Genomic DNA, 21,442 nt, shown 5'->3' with positions numbered 1-21,442 from the left:
ACTTGCTCCCATAAACTAATTGGTTTCTATTTAACCACTGAATGGCCTTGCTTGTTGTACTAATATCCATTCAATATCTTTAGTAAGTTTCACATTTGGAGCTGTTTCATGACAAAAATAAAGTTGTTGAGTGAACTAAGGGTGTACATAAATCAGTAAAGACCAAATGTTGCTAGTATAAAAATCTGAGAGTTTTGGTGAAATTGTGAATTTCCTAAGATCACCTGTTGCACCATAGGGCAATGAGGCAACTGATGCTATTCCATATTTCCCTGTACCCAGCTCCAATACTACATTTACCAAAAAAAAGTAAATTAGCTCCAACTTTGTAACAACCATAATTGTTATTTTTCTACATTTAAGCTAGTTTTGACACTGATGTCCTAATGCCTTTATTTATTACTCCAAGATTAAGATTCATTCATTTTCGGGATTACCATAAGCCAACATTTATTGCCCATTCCAAATTCACCTTGAGAAAAAAGCTGGTGATGAGCTGCCACTGTGAATCATTGCAGGCCTACTGGTGCTGTTGGTTTGAGAGTTCAAGGATTTAATCCCAGTGATGCTGAAAGACCTGCAATATATTTCCAAGTCAAGATAGAGTAGAATTCTGAGAAAAAAGTTGGCGTAAATTTTGCCCTGGTAATGTTGACAGTGCTGTATAGATCATGTAAATTACTCCACAGTTGGCAGTTTATAAAGTTTCAGCATTGTTTAATGTGAAAATATTGAAATTGCTGTCAGCGGTTCTTCACAGGCTATGCTGTTTCGTAACTTTCAATGTAATCCAAGGAAATCTGTGATCGGATGAAGTTTGGGTATTCTTGAAGTATTCTTGCTGTAAAATACTTAGACTTTGCCACAAAGTGGAATATTTTTATGAATTTTTCATAGCCAATTAAGCTTGGCAAACTTGCTGGACCTAACAAACCAATTTTCTATGTGTGAATTATAAAACCCAGATAAATATTTCATAATATCATTTTTTTTAGAAGCTTTTTTTTCTGATTCAATACTTGTGCTTCTATCTTAATCTCGTATGTATGTACCTTTTTGGAATTTTGCATTCCGTAAACTATTTAAAATTGTACTTTTTCTTTCGTGGCAGCTGACTGGGTTTAGCTGCTCAGCCAACTTGATGACCATGCAGTTGCTGTACAACATGGATCTATTGAACTGAAGCCTATTAGCAACCAACATCTGAAATGTGGAAGTCCACATCAGCAAGGCTGCTAGATTGTGGTTAGCCTTCTTTGAGCTCAGCAGCAAGTATTGTCTTTTCACATTGACCTCATGGTCTGAGACATTATTTTCTTAGAATTTCGTGCAAAACTAGAAAATTACGGAATCACTTTTATTTTGTTGAATTGCTCATTGTACCTGGGTGTAACATCTGTGTGATGTAGTGAGATTTTTTTATGTTTTGCCTCAATAGATTAGCGGCTAATATTTGTTGACTTAAAAATCCTGAAGAGCAGCGGGTTCAGTTGGAGCATTTTTTTTGATATTGCAGCACCAACTAGTTTTATTTAAAACAAAATCCAATCTGTCGCCATATGACATTTCTTGGCAGAAGAAACAATAATAGCGCCACCAGCTCTGGAATTCATTTGGGTATCTATTTTCAAGTGGTAAATTCACAGCCTTACTGGGGGGAATAAAAGGTAGTTTCCTGTCACTTCAATTATCCCACAAGATATCGAAGCAGAATTAGGCCATTCGACCAATCGAGTCTGCTCTGCCAATCAGTCACGGCTATTTTTGTTTTTCAACCTCATTCTCCTGCCTTCTCATAACCCTTAACCCCCTTACCAATCAAGAACCTATCAATCTCTGCCTTAAATACTCCCAATGGCTTGGCCTCCACAGCCCTCAGTGGCAAATTCCACAGATTCACCACCACCTGGCTGAAGAAATTCCTCCTCATCTTGGTTCTGCAGGGACATTCTGAGGCTGTACCCTCGGCTGCTAGACTCTCCTACTAATGGAAACTAATGGACTCTCCATGTCCACTATATCCGGGCCTTTCGGTATTCGGTAGGGTTCAGTGAGATTTTCCCTACACCCCCCTCCCCATCCTTCTAAAACTCCAAGTACAGGCCCAGAGCCATCAAACACTCCCCTCGTATGTTAAGCCTTTCATTCCCAGGATCAATCTTATGCACCTCCTCTGAATCCTCTCCAGAGCCAACACATCTTTCCTCGGGTACGGGGCCCAAAATTGCTCTCAGTATTCCAAATGTGGTCTGACCAATGCCTTTATAAAGCCTCAGCAGTATGTCCTTGCTTTTGTATTGTAGTCCTATCAAAATGAATGCTAACATTGTATTTGCCTTCTTTACTACCTACTCAACCTGCAAATTAACCTTAAGGGAATCCTGAACTGGGACTCCCAAGTCCTTCTGCATCTCCGATTTATGAATTCTCTCCCCATATAGAAAATAGGCTACACCTTCTTACCAAAGTTCATGACCCCTCACTTCCCTACACTGTATTCCATCTGCCACCACTTTTCCCACTCTCTTCTAACCTGTCCAAGTCCTACTGCAGACTCCCTTCCTCCACAACACTACCTGTCCCTTCACCTATCTTTGTATCGTCTGCAAACTTGGCCACAATGCCATCAGTTCCTTCATCCAGGTTATTAACGTATAAAGTGAAAAGTTGTGGTCTCATCACCGGCAGAACTCCAAGAGTCGCTGGCAGCCATCCTGGAAAGGACCCCTTTACCATCACTCTCGACCTTCTGCCAGTCAGCAATCTTCTATCCAGACTAGTACCAGCATGGGGTCTTACCTTATTTAACAGCCTCGTGTGCAGCACCTTGTCAAAGGCCTTCTGAAAATCCCAGCAGTTAGGACAGATTTCAAGGTCTTCCTGGTTTTTAATGATTTGTGAATAGTTCATCATTCATTGCAAATGGAAGAATTAAAAGATGAATATTCAGGTATTTGAGGTGCAAGTGGGAAGAGAACTTTCAGTAGAAAATAATGTGACATTAAAATGAAATGGACAGGCTATAGGGAAAAACTTTTCTCCCATGGACTGCAAAATTTTTTCCCTCCTTTCATCACTAAGTATTTTCTGAAGAATACTTCAGGGCCGGTAATGGAAATGGTTGAAGATGGAGTTTATACTTCATGTATTTAAATTTTGACACACTAATTACTCACTTGTTAGATATCTTGATCATCTTTTATCGGATGTCTAAGATGGCTTCATGTTGCTGTGTTTCGTCTTAGACCAACCATGAATTAAAATATTACGTATTTGGAAAGGTTGATGACAAAGTCCTCTTCGTTGCAGCATAAAACCAAGTGTTTTACAAGCACTTTTACCTTTTTAAGGACTGGCCATTTGATGATGGTGATCCACCTCCAAGCAAAATTGTGGATGATTGGCTAAATTTACTTAAAACTAAGTTTACAGAAGAACCTGGAAGCTGTGTAGCAGTCCATTGTGTTGCTGGCCTTGGGCGGTAGGTATACAAGAACTTCTGCTGGTCAATGTCTAACTTCCTATTGTCTTATTATTGGAGAAGTTGTAATTTAATGTTGTTGTTATTATTGTAGTAAGGGTTAATTTTCTCTTATCTATAGTTGAGTGAATTCAAATAAGCTGATAGTGGCAGAAGGAAATTGTGTAGTCTCTTCAGTGTAAGAAAACCTATCAAGGACAGATCATAAAAGAAGAAAATCAAACACTTGGCAATTTCTAGTAGGGGAGAAGAGTTGACAGAAGCAATATACCAGGCAGAGCAGTTGAAGGAGAGAATTGCAAAAAGTAGTATGTTGTCCAACGGGCCGCTAAAATAACTGGGGAGAACAAAATGTCAGAATTACTTGAGTATGAAACTTGGCAAATGGCACAAAGGGCTTCAAAAGAATTTGGGAAAGTATTTGTTGGCAAAGTGGGGAGTTAAGAAGAATATGCAATGAATGTGTAAAAGCTTTCTTCTTCCTGGCACAACCCATAAGAACGTATTGATGCAGGGATGCTGGTAGGAGATATCCATAATCTTGGTGAGAGATGTGTGAGTGTATCAAGATATTTGGCATTGTCATCAATGGAGGAATGAGGTATTAGAAAAATTTTCTTTCCAGGGAGTGTTAGAAAATGCAATGTCCAGAGAGGTGGGTGTGACCCGCATATTTTAAAGTTGTGTTTAAAACAATAACATCTTAAGAGATGGGGCAGTGCCTTGTGCTATAATTTACTTATACAGATGTTTCAAATATGCAGGGCTCCTGTACTGGTAGCAGTTGCTCTTATCGAATGTGGAATGAAGTATGAAGATGCCATTCAATTTATCAGGCAGTAAGTACCATTTGTTCCCTTAAAACTGGTTTTAGTCATTATTTGATTTGATCACATTTTTACAAGGGAACTCTACCTGGTTCCTTTTGAAAACTAAACTCTGCATGATATACAAAGTGCAATGGAGCACTTAATTTTAACAAATACGTCATTACTATCTAGAGATCTGGTCACCACATCAGAGGAAGAATGTATTAATACTAGAGTGGGTACAGAGGAGATTTGTCAGGATGTTGCCTGGCCAGCAGGACCAACCTGCCAGAAGTTGTGGTGGGAGTAAGTAGACCTAGGAGTCCTCAACATTGACACCACAGCCCATGAAGTCTCAGGGCATTGTCATGCATTTGCAAGGAAATCTGATTTATCACCTACCTTCCTCAGTTGTTGAATCAGTACTCCTCCATGTCAAAGCAGTTGGACATACCATGGACACAAAATATACCCTGAGTGAGCAACTTCCATGTCCATCACAATAGTGGCTTGGCAGCACCACCAATGACCAAGCTGCCCAAGTCTTGAAGGATGTTAAACTTGCCAGCCACAGTTTGCAGCAGATAATGAGTGAACCAACATGAAAAATAAATGTACTTAAATTTGAAATCACCAATTGACCTCTTACAGATGTATCTGTCTATGACAGCACTGGTACAACTTTAGACTTTGTACTTTAGACACTTGGACTTTAGCAAGGCTTTTGACAAGGTCCCGCACGGTAAGCTGGTCTGGAAAGTTAGGTCCCATGGAATCCAGGGAGAGCTAGTTAGATGGATTCAAAATTGGCTCGGAGAGGTAGGAAGCAGAGGATAGTGGATGAAGTTTGTTTCTTGGAATGGAGGCCGGTGACTAGTGGTGTACCGCAGGAGTTGGTGTTATTCATTATTTATCTAAATGATATGGATGCAAGTGCACAAAGCTTGATGAGTAAGTTTGTTGTTGATAGTGAAGAAGGTTATCGTAGATTACAGGGGGATCTTGATCAGTTAGGAAGTGGGCTGAGGAGTGGCAAATGGATTTCGGTACAGAAAAGTGTGATAATGCAATTCGGAAAGTCAAACCAGCATAGGACTTATGCTATGAACGGTAGGGCACTAGGGAGTGTAATGGAACAGAGGGATCTAGGGAACAAGTGCATAGTTCATTCAAAGTGGTGTCACAGGTAGACAGAGTGGTGAAAAAGGCATTTAGCACGCTGGCTATCATCAGCCAGGGCATTGAGTATAGGAGTTGGGACATTATGTTGCAGTTGTATAAGTCACTGATGGGGCTGCACTTGGAGTACTGTGCACAGTTTTGGTCACCCTGTTATAGTAAAGATGTGGTTAAACTGGAAAGAGTGCAGAAAAGATTTACAAGGATGTTGCCAGGACTAGAAGGCCTGAGTTACAGGGAGTTGTCGTCCAGGCTAGGTCTTTATTCCTTGGAACGTAGGAGAATGAAGGGCGACCTTATAGGAATGTTTAAAAATTATGAGAGGCATAGATAAGGTGGATGGTAACTATCTTTTCTCCAGGGTAGAGCAGTCCAAAGCTAGGGGACATAGGTTTATGGTGAGGGGAAAGATTTAAAAGGGACCTGAGGGGCAACTTTTTCATGCAGAGGGTGGTGAGTATGTGGAATGAGCTGCCAGAGGAAGTAGTTGAGGCAGGTACAATAGTATCGTTTATGAAGCACTTGGATAGGCACATGGATGGGTGGGGCTTGGAGGAATATGGGCCGAACACAGGAAATTGGGACTAGCTGGATGGGCACTGTGGTCAGCATGGACTCGTTGGGCCAAAGGGCCTGTATCCATGCTGTATTTCTCTGACTATGACTGACCACCCTATGGTTATTATAGAGTTAAAGTTCTGTCTTTACACTGACATTACCTTCCATTATGTTGTGTGGAAATATCATCGTGCTAAATAAGAGAGACTTGGAAGAGATCTGATAGCTCAAAACAATGAGACACTGTAGACCATCAGCAGGAGTAAAAATGTATTCCTACAAAATCTGTAATCTCATGGCCTCATATATTGATCACCATGACAATCAAACCAGTGTGTAAACACTAATTCGATGAGGAATGTAGAAGGGCATGTTGGGAATCATAGCAGACGTATTTAAACATTAGATGTTGACCTTTTGAAGCTATAATACAGGACAACACGTATGCTAAGCAGACTGAAATGCATAATTGTACCACATCAAGTTATGAATAGGGGAGGGTGATTAAACTGTTAGGGAGGAGAAGGAGGCTTCAAGAGCTTTCCCCCTCAATACTCAACAATGGCAGGGCCCAGAATCTGAGCACTCAAGACTAGGCTGAAGAATTTCCGCTGTATAAGAAGGGTGGGAGACAGCATAAAGGAAATTACAGACCTATTAATCTGACATCAGTGGTGGGAAAGTTATTGGAATCGATCCTCAAGGATGAGGTTATGGAATACCTAGAGGTGCAAGGCAAGATAGGCCCAAGCCAGCATGGTTTCGTGAAGGGAAGATCCTGCCTGACCAACCTATTGGAGTTTTTTGAGGAAATCTCAGGTAGGGTGGATAAGGGAGAGGCTGTGGATGTTGTGTATTTAGACTTCCAAAAGGCCTTCGACAAGGCGCCGCACAAGAGGCTGACTAATAAGATGAGAGCTCATGGAATTACAGGTAGGATATTGGAATGGGTGGAGCATTGGCTGGTAGGCAGAAAGCAAAGGGTGGGAATAAAGGGATCCTGTTCTGGTTGGCTACCAGTTATTAGTGGTGTTCCACAGGGGTCGGTGTTGGGGTCACTTCTTTTTACTCTGTACATTAATGATTTGGATTATGGAGTAAATGGTTTTGTGGCTAAGTTTGCAGACGACATCAAGATAGGTGGAGGAGTAGGGAGTATTGAAGAAATAGGAATGTTGCAGAAAGACTTGCATAGTGTAGGAGAATGGGCAAAGAAATGGCAGATGAGATTCAATGTTGAGAAATGTGCAGTTGTACACTTTGGAGAAAAATAAAAGGGCAGATTATTATCTAGATTGGGAGAAAATTCAAAGTACAGAAGTACAAAGGGACTTGGGGGTACTTGTGCGGCGTACCCTAAAGGTTAACCACCAGGTCAGATCGGTGGTAAAGAAAGCGAATGCTATGTTAGCATTCATTTTAAGAGGTATAACGTATAAAAGTAAGGAAGTGTTGATGAGGCTCTATGGGGCACTGGTGAGGCCTCATTTGGAGTACTGTGTGCAGTTTTGGGCCCTGTATCTTAGGAAGGATGTACTGATGTTGGAGAAGGTTCAGAAAAGATTTACGAGGATGGTTCCCGGAATGAAAGGGCTTACTTATACGATGATCGTTTGTCGGCTCTTGGACTGTATTCATTGAAGTACAGAAGAATGAGAGGGGACCTCATAGAAACATTTTGAATGTTGAAAGGACTTGACAGAGTAGATATGGTTAAGCTGTTTCCCATGGTGGGTGAGTCCAGGACTAGAGGGCACAATCTTAGAATTAGAGGGTACTGGTTTAAAACAGAAATGAGGAAAAATTTCTTTAGCCAGAGGGTAGTGGAATTATGGAATTCTTTGCCACGTACAGCTGTGGAGGCCCAATCATTGGGTGCGTTTAAGGAGGAGATTGATAGGTATCTAATTAGTCAAGGTATCAAGGGATATGGGGAAAAGGCCAGAAATTGGGGCTAGATAGGAATAGTATTAGTTTAGCTCATGGAGCAGACTCGATGGGCTGAATGGCTTACTTCTGCTCCTTTGTCTTGTGATCTTGTGAATTTGTAACCATGTTAAACCTCAAGAGCCAAGTTGCTGATAGATTTTGGCTTTTTCCTGAGATCACCACCATTGAAACCAGTATTCAGTCAATGTGATACAAGAAACGGACAAGAGTACTCAACATCCTGGCTGTAGGACTGAAAACCTGCACTCCAAAACTAGTCAAACCTCTAGCCATACTATTCCACTACAGTTGCAATATTACTATCCACTCAGTAATGTGAAAAGAAATTACTTGGGTATGTCATAGAAGCGGGTCCTTTGCCCACCAATGTGCTGGCCATCAAGAAGCCATCCAAAGTAGTCACGTTTTCCAGCACTGTTCATAGCTTCTTATGCTGTGGCATTTCAAGTGCTCATCTAAATAAGATAAGATTTCTTTATTAATCACATGTACATAGAAACACACAGTGAAATGCATCTTTTTGCATAGAGTGTTCTGGGGGCAGCCCGCAAGTGTCGCCATGTTTCCAGCGCCAACATAGCATGCCCACAACCCATGTCTTTTGGAACGTGGGAAGAAACCAGAGCGCCCAGAGGAAACCCACACAGTCACAGGGAGGACGTACAAACTTCTTACAGACAGTGGCCGGAATTGAACCCCGGTCGCTGGCAGTGCAATCCAGTTTCCAAACACCCTCTGGCTGAAGAAATATTTCCTCAACTCCCCTCTAAATCACCAACTCCTTAATTATAGACACTTCTGCTAAGAAAAGTTTGTCACAATCTACCCTATCTACACCTCTCACATTTTATCTATCTCAGTTAGCTCGCACAAACCTTGGCGTTCTCCGATCAAAGGGAAACAAAGTCAGCTATCCAGTCTCTTCCCAATATCTGTATTGCTCCATCCCAAACAACTACCTGCTGAACTTCCTGTGCATGCTTGCATATGCAATCACACCCTTCCTATGGTGTGACAACCAGAACTGCGCACAGTATTCCAGCTGTGGCCTAACTTGTGCTTTATATAGGCTGCCATAACTTCCCTGTTCTTATATGCTATGCCCAGCTAAGGAAGGCAAGTATCTTGTATGCTTGCTTAATCATTTTATTACCCTGTGTTGTTTGCTTCAGGGATCCCTGGGCATGTACATCAAGGTTTATCTGTTCATCAGTCTTTCCTAGCAGTCAATACAGATTTGATCCAAAGACAGACTAAAGAGCTAAATTCAGAAGTGGGTTGAGAATGACTGTATTTGTCATCAAGGCAGCACTTAAAATGAGTGGGACATGAAGGAGCCCTTTTATATACGTAAGAACACTGAAGCAGGGCAAACATTGGACATCCATACCGTCATGCCTGCTCCACCATTCAATAAGATCAGAGCTGATCTTTTACTTCGGTGCCACTTTCCTCCAGCTTCATCCTATTTCTTGATTCGTTGATAATATTTAAGTCACTGTGCATAAAGAATAGAGTCGTAACTCACACAAATAAAGATTTGTGTGTTGGAGTTCGAAAAAACCAATGCCAGATCATTGCTGCAAGAGTTCCTCAGGTCAATATCATAGATCCTATCATCTTAAGCTGCTTCATTAGTCAGCTCGCTGTCACCATAAGACTGGAAAATTGATGGTGATTATGTAGTGTTGCAATTCCTCAAAAAAACAAAGCCATCCATGCCAGCTTGTAGCAAAACTCAAGACAACATTCAGGAAGAACTGATGTGGCTTTCTTGACATTTATGATGGCTATGGTGGAAATTTGATATTTAAATTTGACTTCTAAAAATAAATATTTACAATATAAAAATTAAGAATAATTTCATCATTTTTGGATTTCTTTTCACTTTTTTCCTGTCTTTTTTTTATGAAACAGGAAACGTAGAGGTGCCATCAACAGCAAACAACTCTCATACTTGGAAAAGTATCGGCCAAAGATGAGACTTCGTTTCAAGGACCCTAATAATCACAAGAACAGTTGTGCCATCGTATGAACTTGAACACTTTCAGCAAACAATGGTTTACAGTGATTTTTATATATAAAAAGAATAAAATGCCATTTGGGTTTCCTGTCTTAAAATCCAATCAGATGTTGTTTCTTCCTCCATTAGTAACTTGAATATTTATTTATACTAAAATCGCCAACTGAAAAGAAGTTTGTTTCTTTATGAAGGCATTTTGATTCTGGTTAAAAGTTCTAAGCAACTCATCATTTGAGGTAATCTTACCATCTGCAATTTTATGTCTCTTTCTTCCTTTAAAAAGATATCCTGATTGTTTCATCTATGGCTGGTACTCAAATGGAAATTTTCTGTGATGACCTAAAAAATAAAGTATGGGTCCAGGAAAGTAGTTGTAAATGTGATGCAAATTGACTTAAATATAATTGGTACAGTTATTGTGATGAAACATTATTCTGTGGCCTGATAAATTGAGTTGATGATTCTTATAAAGTGCTTCCTTAAGTTTGTTGGACCAAATGCAGAGGAATATTTTGCATTGATGGGCCTTTAGTATTGGTTTATTATTGTCACTTGTACCGAGGTACAGTGAAAAGCTTGTCTTACAAACCGATCGTACAGGTCAATTCATTACACGGTGCAGTTACATTGAGTCAGTACATTGATGTAGTACAGGTAAAAACAATAACAGTACAGAGTAAAGTGTCACAGCTACTGAGAGAGTGCAGTGCAATAGGTGCAAGGTCCCCTTAAGGCAGTTTCATTCCTAGGATTCCACACTTTTGTTTTTAAAACAATATCCCAGTACTAGAATCACTAATCTGTGTGCTTCTGGTTCCAGCACCAAATAGCTATCGCCAAATTGATATTTGGTTCTTCACAAACACAAACTTTCCTGTCCACATTGAAAGTTGCCAGTAATTGCGTACTAATCCTGAACTTATCTATAATATTCACTCAATGACTTAACAGAGAGGGTACCGAATGCTTACCCTAATTGGGTGTTGATAGGGAAAGAAGTGAAGCAAGTGAGTTTTGATATTGATTGTGTGAGAAACGAAGTTTTTTTTTAATAATTTTTAATAATACCTGTTTATGAAGACTTAAGTTCAACTGAAGTCTCTTGCGTGTCATAAAACAAAATGCTAGAAATATCCATATGATAAAAGGTCATTGATCTAAAATATTAACTCTGTTTCTCTGCACAGATGCTGTCTGACCTGCTGAATATTTCCAGTATCTTCCATTGTTTTTTTTCCAGATTTCCAAAACTTGCAGTTTCTTGCTGTTATCTTATGGGCAGATCTTGAACCAAATTCCCATATTTTTTTTGAGTACAAGTTGGTAGGAGTTAACTAAGGGGATTTTTAAAGTGAATTATAAATTTTGCAGTTGAATGGGAAGCATCTAAGTGTGCACTCACACTATATGTTTAATGACAGTGAAGACTTTTTTCATTTTAATTCAGCCTAAGTCAAAATCAGGGTATAGTGGAGTGTAAACTCCTGGAAGTTGATGATTCACTCTGCTGATCAGAGCTTTACAACCAAGTTATTTCACATGTGACTTTGGTGAGAAAGCAAGGCCACTTTGTTACTAAAGCTTTTTCCTCTTCTGTAATTTATTTGTAATTAAAGCTCAATACTGGAAATGCTCAGCACATTGGGCCTTATCTGTGGAGCAAGAGATGACTGACCATTCAAGAGAACAAATAACAAATGATTTGCGAGCTCTAGGAAATGATTCATAATGAAATGGAGCAGGCATTTCATCTCATTTTGTGCCTTTGTCATCTGCTTAAGTTTTTATAACTTTGAATTGTTTTTGTACGTGGAGAAAGAAAACCATATGAATGAAATTCAGTTTTCATTCAAAGTTCAGCTCAAGCACAACTGCTAGAAACTAATCTGACCATGAGAAAGGTAACTAGTTTGTTGCAGTGAAGTCAATAATACAACAGTGCAAGTAGTGAAAGTCAACTTAAAGCTGTACAACCTTCTGTTCATTAATGACCAGTGTGACTACAGCATTAGCTGCCTGAATTTTCCAAAGAAAGTGATGTGATCCAGTCAGTTCTTTTACTTTTTTTCCAAGCCCGTTTCTGCTTTCTATAAAGATCTTATTCAATTTAATTAATGGAAGTAACAACCAATTACAAAACCTAGCTGGTTTGCTGACTTTTCTCTTTGTTATGATTGTGTTCTTGGGCTGCAAACCATGGAACAATACAGGCCCTTCAGCCCACCATGTTGTGCCAACCTTTATACCATGCCTAAGACTATCTAACCCCTTCCTTCCACATATTCCTCTATTTTAAATTCCTCCATATGCTTATCTAACAATCTCTTGAACGACCAACGTTTGAGCCTCCACCACCACCCCAGGCAGCGCATTCCATGCACCAACCACTCTCTGGGTGAAAAACCTCCCTCTGATATCTCCCTTGAACTTCCCACCCATTACCTTAAAGCCATGCCCTCTTGTATTGAGCATTGGTGCCCCAGGAAAGAGGCGCTGGCTATTCCTCTTAATATTTTGTATACCTCTATCATGTCTCCCCTCATCCTCCTCCTCTCCAATGACTAAAGCCCTAGCTCCTTTAGTCTCTCCTCATAATGCATACTCTCCAATCCAGGCAGCATCCTGGTAAATCTCCTCTGTACCCTTTCCAATGCTTCCACATCCTTCCTATAATGAGGCGACCAGAATTGGACACAGTACTCCAAGTGAGGTCTAACCAGAGTTTTGTAGAGCTGCAGCATTACCTCGCGGCTCTTAAACTCGATCCCACGACTTATGAAAGCTAACATCCCATAAGCTTAACTACCCTATCCACCTGTGAGGCAAGTCCCAGTGATCTGTAGATATGAACCCCCAGATCCCTCTGCTCCTCCACACTACCCAGAATCCTACCGTTAACCCTGTACTCCACCTTGGAGTTAGTCCTTCCAAAGTGTACCACCTCACACTTCTCTGCATTGAACTCCATCTGCCACTTCTCAGCCCAGCTCTGCATCCTATCAATATCCCTTTGCAAGCTTTGACAGTCCTCCACACTATCCACAACACCACCGACCTTTGTGTCGTCTGCAAACTTGCTAACCCACCCTTCCACCCCCTCATCCAAGTCATTAATAAATATCACGAAGTAGAGGTCCCAGAACTGAACCCTGTGGGACACCATTAGTTACAGCCCTCCAATCTGAATGCACTCCCTCCACCACAACCCTCTGCTTTCTACAGCCAAGCCTCCCTGGATCCCTTGCCCTCTGACCTTCTGAAGAAGCCTACCATGTGGAACCTTGTCAAACGCCTGACTAAAATCCATGTAGACCACATCTACTGCACTACCCTCATCAATCTTCCAGATCACCTCCTCAAAGAACCCCATCAGGCTTGTGAGGCAAGATCTTCCCTTCACAAAGCCTTGCTGGCTGTCCCTAATTAGTCCATGATTCTCTAAATGCTCATAGATCCTATCTCTTAGAATCCTTTCTAACAGCTTGCCCACCACAGACGTAAGGCTCATTGGTCTGTAATTCCCCAAACTATCCCTACTACCTTTTTTTGAATAAGGGGACAACATTTGCTGCCCTCCAATCCTCCGGTACCATCCCCGTGGACAACGAGGACTCAAAAATCCTAGCCAATGGTTCAGCAATCTCCTCCCTCGACTTGCGAAGCAGCCTGGGGAATATTCTGTCAGGCTCCGGGGACTTATCTGTCCTAATATTTTCTAACAGCTCCAACACATCCTCTCTTGATATCTACATGCTCTAGAACATTAGCCTTACCAACACTGTCCTCAGCGTCATCAAGACCCCTCTCCTTGCTGAATACTGAAGAGAAGTATTCATTGAGAACCTCACCCACTTCCACAACTTCCAGGCACATCTTCCCACCTTTGTCTCTAATCGGACCCACCTTTACTCTCGTCATCCTTCTGTTCTTCACGTATGAGAAAAAAGCCTTGGGATTCTCCTTAACCCTACTCACCAAAGCCTTTTCATGTCCCCTTCTTGCTCTCCTCAGCCCCTTCTTAAGTTCCTTCCTTGCTACTATATATTCCTCACGAGCCCTATCTGATCCTTGCTGCTTACACCTTATGTATGCTGCCGCCTTCTTCCTAACTAGTTGTTCCACTTCTCTTGTCACCCATAGTTCCTTCACCCTGCCATCCTTTCTCTGCCTCACCGGGACAAATTTATCCCTAACATCCTGCAAGAGATCCCTGAATATCGACCACATCTCCATAGTACATTTCCCTTCAAAAATGCCATCCCAATTTACACTCTCTAGTTCTCGCCTTATAATTTGCCTTTCCCCAATTAAATATCTTCCTGTCCTCTTTGCTCCTATCTTTGTCCATGACAATGCTAAAGGTTATGGAGCAGTGGTCGCTGTCCCCCAAATGCTCACCCACCGAGAGATCTGTCACTTGACCCAGTTCATTACCTAATACTAGATCTAATATGGCATTCCCTCTAGTCGGCCTGTCAATATACTGTGAGAGGAATCTGTCCTGGACACACTTAACAAACTCTGCCCCATCTAAACCTTTGGCACTAAGCAGGTGCCAATCAATATTTGGGAAGTTGAAGTTTCCCATGATAACAACCCTGTTATTTTTACATCTTTCCAAAATCTACCTCCCAGTCTGCTCCTCAGTATCCCTGCTGCTACCAGGGGGCCTATAGAATACTTCCAGTTAGAGTAACTGCTCCTTTCTTCTTCCTAACTTCCACCCATACTGACTCTAGAGAGGATCCTTCTACATTATCCACCTTTCTGCAGCTGTAATAGTATCCCTGACCAGTATCGCCTCCTCTTCTCCCCCCTCCCTCCCTATCCCTTTTAAAACACTAGAAACCAGGAATATTCAATATCCATTCCTGCCCTGGTGACAGCCAAGTCTCTGCAAGAGCCACAATATCATAGTCCCATGTACTTATCCAAGCTCTCAGTTCATCACCCTTATTCCTGATACTTCTTGCATTTAAGTAAGTGCACTTTAGCCCATCCACCTTTCTACTTTTATACCCTGTACTCTGCTTCTTCTTCCTCAAAACCTCTCTGCCTATTAGATCTGACTTTTCCCCATCCCCTTCTTCCTCTGACCTACCCCTCTGGTTCCCAACCCCCTCGCAAACTAGTTTAAACCCTCCCGAACCACCCTAGCAAACCTGGCTGCAAGGACCCCCTCGGGTTCAGGTGTAACCCGTCCTCTCTGTACAGGACCCACCTTCCCCAGAAGAGATTCCAATGATCCAAAAATCCAAAACCTTCCCTCCTGCACCAACTTCTCAGCCACACATTTATTTGCCATCTCCTGCTATTCCTACCTTCACTATCGTGTGGTACTGGCAGCAATCCTGAGATTGCTACCCTTGAGGTCCTGTTCAGCCTTCTGCCTAGCTCCCTAAACTCACTTTTCAGGACCTCATCTCTCTTCCTACGTATGTCGTTGGTACCAAAATGAACCACAACTTCTGGCTGTTCTCCCTCCCGCTCAAGAATCCTGTGGACCCTATCAGAGACATCCCAGACCCTGGCACCTGGGAGGCAACATACCATCTGGGATTCATGCTCACTCCTATCTGTTTCTCTGACTATCGAGTCCCCTATCACTACTGCCTTCCTCTTCTCCTCCCTTCCCTTCTGAACAGCAGGACCGGTCCCAGTGCCAGAGACTGGACTACTGCTACTTGATCCTTGCAGGTCATCCCCCTCAACAGCTTCCAAAGCAGAAAAACCTGTTACTGAGGGGAACAGCCTCTGGGGTCCTTTGCTCTATCTGCCTGTTCATTTTCTTTTTCCTTTTCTCTCCCCTGACAGTCACCCTTCTATCTACTTCCTGGACCCCAGAAGTACCTGCTCTAAGGGGGGGTGAATGTCTCCCGATGCACAATATCTACATAACTCTCTCCCTCCCTGATGCTTCACAGTGTTTGAAGCTGCGACTCCACCTCATCAATTCTAAGCCGAAGTTCCTCCAGCCTCAAGCACTTACTGCAGACGTGGTCATCGTGCACCACAGCAAGGTCCACTAGCTCCCACATCAAGCAGCTGCAGCGCATCACCATGTCCTCCATCTGAACTAATTCTTTCCCTACCTAGTTTTATCCTACTTTAAAATTTATTACAGATAACAGGTAAACCTTACCTTACCTACCAGCTACTCTCCTGCTTCGTCCTGTAGTTAATGTGTAACAATATTATTGTGGAAGACTTGTGCAAGTTAAAGTTCAAAATTATGGGCTTGAAAATGCAGCCATGCAATACTCATCTTTTAGGCACCAAGCAATCTTATAAGCTCCCAAATCAATATTTGTTACATATGTACCTGGAGGCTGAACTCCTTAAGTCTTGTAATGTTGTGACATTTTAGACATAATATGAAGTAAGATGTAATCACAACATGATAAAATAAATTGGTGCATCAATGTACAGCGCCCATTGATGGGGGAATGGATGCAGGTTCAGTTCTGCACATTGCTGAGATCCTCTGATGCTTGTTCTTTTTCTGTATACATACATAATGAACAATAGGGAGGAGGGAAGGTTAGAAACACTCAGTCCAATCATTTTGCACAAGTCTGAGTGTTCAATTTAGTTGCACTGAATTAACCAACATTTCCACTTGGCCAAAAACAGAACAGAATCTAGTAATACTCATGATTTGAGAATTTATGCCTGCTGAAAATAGCCATGAGGTATTGTTATTGTATTGGCAATACAATAAAGGTATCAGAAAGCAGAACAACTTGTTTGCACAGTACGCACAGCTGTACTGAGTGTTAAGTGCAATGATGCAAATATCTTGTACTTTGATACTCAGTTTGGAGCATATTTAACAAAAAAGCAAACAACTAAAAAATCCTGTGATGTCATTAAATGTCATTACTTGTTACTGGTTCTGTTTATCCTGCCTAAATGAAACCTGCTTTTGTTAAACATTTCCTCCCACTATGACCAGTCCTTCAAAACAACAGTGTCCTTTTTATTTAAAAGCAAGCACTATTTTTCATCAACTTCATGAGCATTTTATTGAAACTTTCTTCTTGGTAAATTGTAATTCGTTGTTTAAATGAGTTTATGGATCAAGACAAGTAAAGCCTCTATCATGTAACCAAGTAACATTCACCCTTTTAAAATATGTGCTTTAAAAAGAAAAGCAATTAATTTGCCTCAACAGTTAATATATTCAGTAATGTCCTGTTCCTTTTTATTAATTATTGACTTGTACATATCCATAGATGTAGTTTGAAGTAAAACCATGTTTAAATATTGCATTGCAGAAGTTGTACAAAAGCATTGCTTGATTAACTCAAAAATAACTAAAGCAGCAGCCCCGGTGATTTAAGAGAGCAAAGAGAGTTTTTCGTACATATTTTTGAAAGGTATGTGTATGGTTTTATTATGAATCCTGAACCTAATTGTCGTCAGTGACTGATGTGGCAGGATTATATTAAAAAAAAAGCTATTATTTGTTCCATATGCCATCCCCAAAGGACACTATGGTATTGCACAAACATATTTTCCCTTTTGTTGTATTTTTGTTTTCGCGTTGTGTGTTTGATCTAAAATTCTTAGTTGGGATAACGGTGCTAATAATCGGTAGTTTCCTCCCACGAGAAGGAAAAATTTGAGGTTTATTGTCGAGGTTGATATTTAAGGTAACCAAATTTTGGGCCTTGTAGCAAAAGAATCTTGATTCACACCAGGAAGAGTTGTAAAAAGGACAATTACATCTGCATTCTGAGAGGTTTTTGGATTGTATGTTCAAAATGTATGGCCATGATTCCCTAGCAGCTTGCTTGTCTCCGTATCAGAAAGTTGATGTTTGAAGCCACTTTAAGGGATGAGCATATTACTTCAGTTGTTGCAGGAACTGCTTTTTTAGATTGTGTTATCCTTTTTTTAAGGTGGTAGATTGTCATCCCCTCAGCTCTAAAAGGTTTGAAGAAGACAAGAGGTCTGGAGTTCTGGCCTTTAAAACTTAAATAACTGAACTGTACTTTATTAATTTCAGTGCCATTTATAAGAGTCTCCTCTACAGATAGTACTGTGCACAATTTCCTTCAATCACCACTTTCTTATCAGAATGCAAGTTGCAACTGGGGCCAAAAGGACAAAATTTGGCTTGTGCTTTCTATACCTAACAATTTGACAATATTTCAATCATTTAATGTTGATCTTTTTTGATACAGAGAATTAATTATACACAACACTAAACTCAGGCCACCATCTCACACCATCTTAAGTGGGGCAGAGCAGGCCAAATAATGGCAGTGAACAAACCACACCAACTCTTGCTAGCACAATTGAGCACCCCATTAATTAACATCTGCCATGGTAGAAACTAATTGTGGTTTGTTGTGCTCAAACTAAATTTCAGCACTTGCTCTTTTTATGAACAATAAATGAAAATGTTGCAGTGAATTAAATGCCTTCATGGTTGAGGTTTTGGCAACACTGCAGTTTTGTCTTGCTTTTATACTGTAATTTGCTGAAAATTATAGTGGGCAATTTGCCTGACTTCCAAACAAGCTGACTCTTTCTATATGCATCAAACCTGGGACTTAAGCTTGTCTGGCTATTTAATTTTTACCCTGTTGTAACAAAAGTGTTAAAACAATTAACACACAAATACAACAAATTTAACTAGGGAGAGAAAACTATTATGTTCACTTTCATGTCTATTCATTTCTTATCCTATTTCTGTCCATAGGATAAGAAGTGGATAGACATGAAAGTGAACATAATAGTATGCAATTAAGTTTATTTTTATTCAAAGTGCAAACAGTAGTGCCCCACAACTTAATTCCATGCACAAAGTTTTCAAGCATTCCTCATTTAACACTCTCCCTAGCATGGCTCAGACCTCATTTCCTTTGATAACAGGCACAATTATGATTCCTGGGCACCCCTCTTAAATCTGGCTCATTAATTGGATGGGTTTAGTTGGTGTGTCACATTGTGGTATTATGCCATTTGGGAACAGAATGGGAAACAGCTGTGTGAACCAAATTTGCTTCATTTGAATTGCATTTCCTGTTAAAACATTCTGAAAAGCATTTCACAGGGTGAAGCAGAAGGAATGCATTAAGGAGAAACATTAAACTACGTTTGCATTATTAAAAGAGAAATGTATTAAATTACATGTGCATGTATTTGTTACAATGGTTAAGGGGATGGTTGTAGAGTATGGAGTTAAGCAGAAATTTCAGATTGATTCAAAGTGCTGTGAGTGTTCAGTTGAGTGTATTAGAGCTAAAGTGAATAGATTTTTGCAGACAAAAGGGAACCAGAGATAGGGAGATCAGGTATGAAAGTGGACATGGTGCAGTATCAGCTGTGGTCTTATTGAACAGCAAAGTAGACTTGAGCTTTGTGTTCTATTCCTGTTTCATAATGTTGCACATTGCGTAATGCAGCCCATTAAAGTTGACCAGAATTTGCCTCTATATCCTTTTTGCTTCATTAAGAAAATATGAAGGAACTTGCCATTAATAAAATCTAAAGGAACTTATCTGGCCATTGTATCAATGGACACATCAACTAATTTATAACCAGGCCTTAAATTGTCAGTTTGTACTGTCTGGTAACACACAATGTTATCTGCACCAATGTTTCCCCATAAGATTCAGAGATTTTTGGAGAGCATTTTTAAATTCTCACATGGAATATAGAAGTCTGTTTACTTGCTTTTATCAAGAGCTTTGAATTTGCTTAATATGTTAATTTACTCAGGCAAATTGTAATATCCAACAGCGAAATTGTACATCATTTTATCCGAAGTGCTTTTCTCTTTCTAATACTGAACAAGCTAACTTAATTGGCAATGAGCTTAGTTAGTCGACAAACAAACGTGACGGTATTCAAGTGTTCAGGTTTTTGCATATGAACAGACGACCAAGTGTACCAAATATACATTTGTGAATGTGTTTACTCTTAATTTTGGATTGCATCTGAGAGAAAACCACTCACTTGTACATAATAATTGTAAACTATGAAGTCCTGTATAGTTAGTAGTCATACCATTGGTGGGTCATCCTCCCCTGTGCTAGAGATGTACTAAATTTGCTTTTATTTTTTGGCCAAAGTTTCAGATGATAAATCTGAGCTCAGAGGCCTTCACCGTATCAAAATAGCATATGAAGCACATACACATTTAAAATGTGTGTATGGACACTAATAATGTAACACATTTTACAGTGTCTGCACTGAAGGCCTGCAGGTAAAACACTTAATCTTTCAATATACAGAATTATATATCCTACTACTTTGAATCCAGATGCAAATATTTTATTGAGTAGCAGCTGGGGAACTGCATGAAAATCTGGATTATCATTGTATTCTAATGGAGACACAGAGATTCTGCAGATGCTGGAATTTGGAGCAACACATGAAGTGCTGGACCTGCTGAGTTCCTCCAGCACTTTGTGTGTGTGTGTTGATTGTGTTCTAATTATGGTTTTTGGCTAATTGAACTAATTCATCCAGCTGTTGCTTTAAAGAACATGGCCTGTTTCAACATTTCTTTTTGAATTAGAGAAGAATAGAAATACTATTCATGACAGTCCTCTGGAATCATTTGAATGGAGCATTTTTATTTTAAATATTTGTGAATAATATTAACTTGTACTCTTGTTAAGACTTTTTGCCTCGTAAAACAAATGGGGAACCAATGGCAAAAGAGAAAATGATTAAAATGTTTATCTTATCAGTAAAAATGGTTTGAAATTGATTATAATGGAATTTTATTGCATTGCTGAATTTAATAACAAAGGATCCAGTTTTAAGGTCTTCCTGAGTAACAACTACACATACTACGCTGTTAATTTGTCCCCAAGTCCTATAGGCTACACTGCAAAGATAAAACTGCAACAGAGAAAGAAACATCCTCTGGAACTGGCTTAAACGTTTGGAGAAATAAAAGAAAAACAGGAAATCTACACCAAAGGACTTATCCAAATTAACAATGAATCTGAATTTGTCTGCTATACTTAGATGGAGCTATTGTGGCTGAAAAATTAATACCCAGCCCTTTGATTAGTTTTTGTAGACTGTAAAGTATTGTTTATGTCAGACAGCTAATTTTTTAGTGAACAACGTTTGGTGTTCAAAACAATTGTAATTACAATTTGATGAATTTGCCTCCAGCAAGGTAAATAAAAAAGGGCTTTCATTTTCACTATACGTATTGTTTGTTTTTAATTTTAGGTATAAGTGAGTTGTGTCTTACCAAGGGATCTTAAATGACATCAACACTTTGGGTGTAGTCCACTTTCCTTGAAGTTGAAAAAATAATTACAAGAAGCATTGTTCATTTACTGATATCTTCAGCAGAAATGGTATGAGCACCTGTGATTGGTTACCTGGATGTCCCTGTTTATTTTGCTTCCCCGTGAGAACTATTAGAACAGTGATCTTAAAGCAGTAGGTCAAATTAGCAGCTAA

General features: G+C 40.1%; 1 protein-coding gene across 8 annotated transcripts in view; it reads left to right on the top strand.

The window, feature by feature from the left end:
• LOC127574120 (protein tyrosine phosphatase type IVA 3-like) overlaps positions 1–21,176 on the top strand; it is a 100,407-nt gene extending 79,231 nt beyond the window's left edge. For all 8 annotated transcript variants that reach the window (XM_052022833.1, XM_052022825.1, XM_052022829.1 and 5 more), the window contains 3 exons: positions 3,351–3,481; positions 4,246–4,320; positions 9,895–21,176. In XM_052022833.1, coding sequence (XP_051878793.1) covers positions 3,351–3,481; positions 4,246–4,320; positions 9,895–10,012 — 324 coding nt within the window. In that variant the 3' untranslated portion in view covers positions 10,013–21,176. The remainder of the gene's footprint in view (positions 1–3,350; positions 3,482–4,245; positions 4,321–9,894) is intronic.
• Positions 21,177–21,442: the final 266 nt, after the last annotated feature.

Source organism: Pristis pectinata, chromosome 9 (genome assembly GCF_009764475.1).
Source record: "Pristis pectinata isolate sPriPec2 chromosome 9, sPriPec2.1.pri, whole genome shotgun sequence".
Classification (NCBI taxonomy): Eukaryota; Metazoa; Chordata; class Chondrichthyes; order Rhinopristiformes; family Pristidae; genus Pristis; species Pristis pectinata.
Note: the sequence above shows the minus strand (reverse complement) of the source record. Positions and strands in the feature narration are given on the sequence as shown.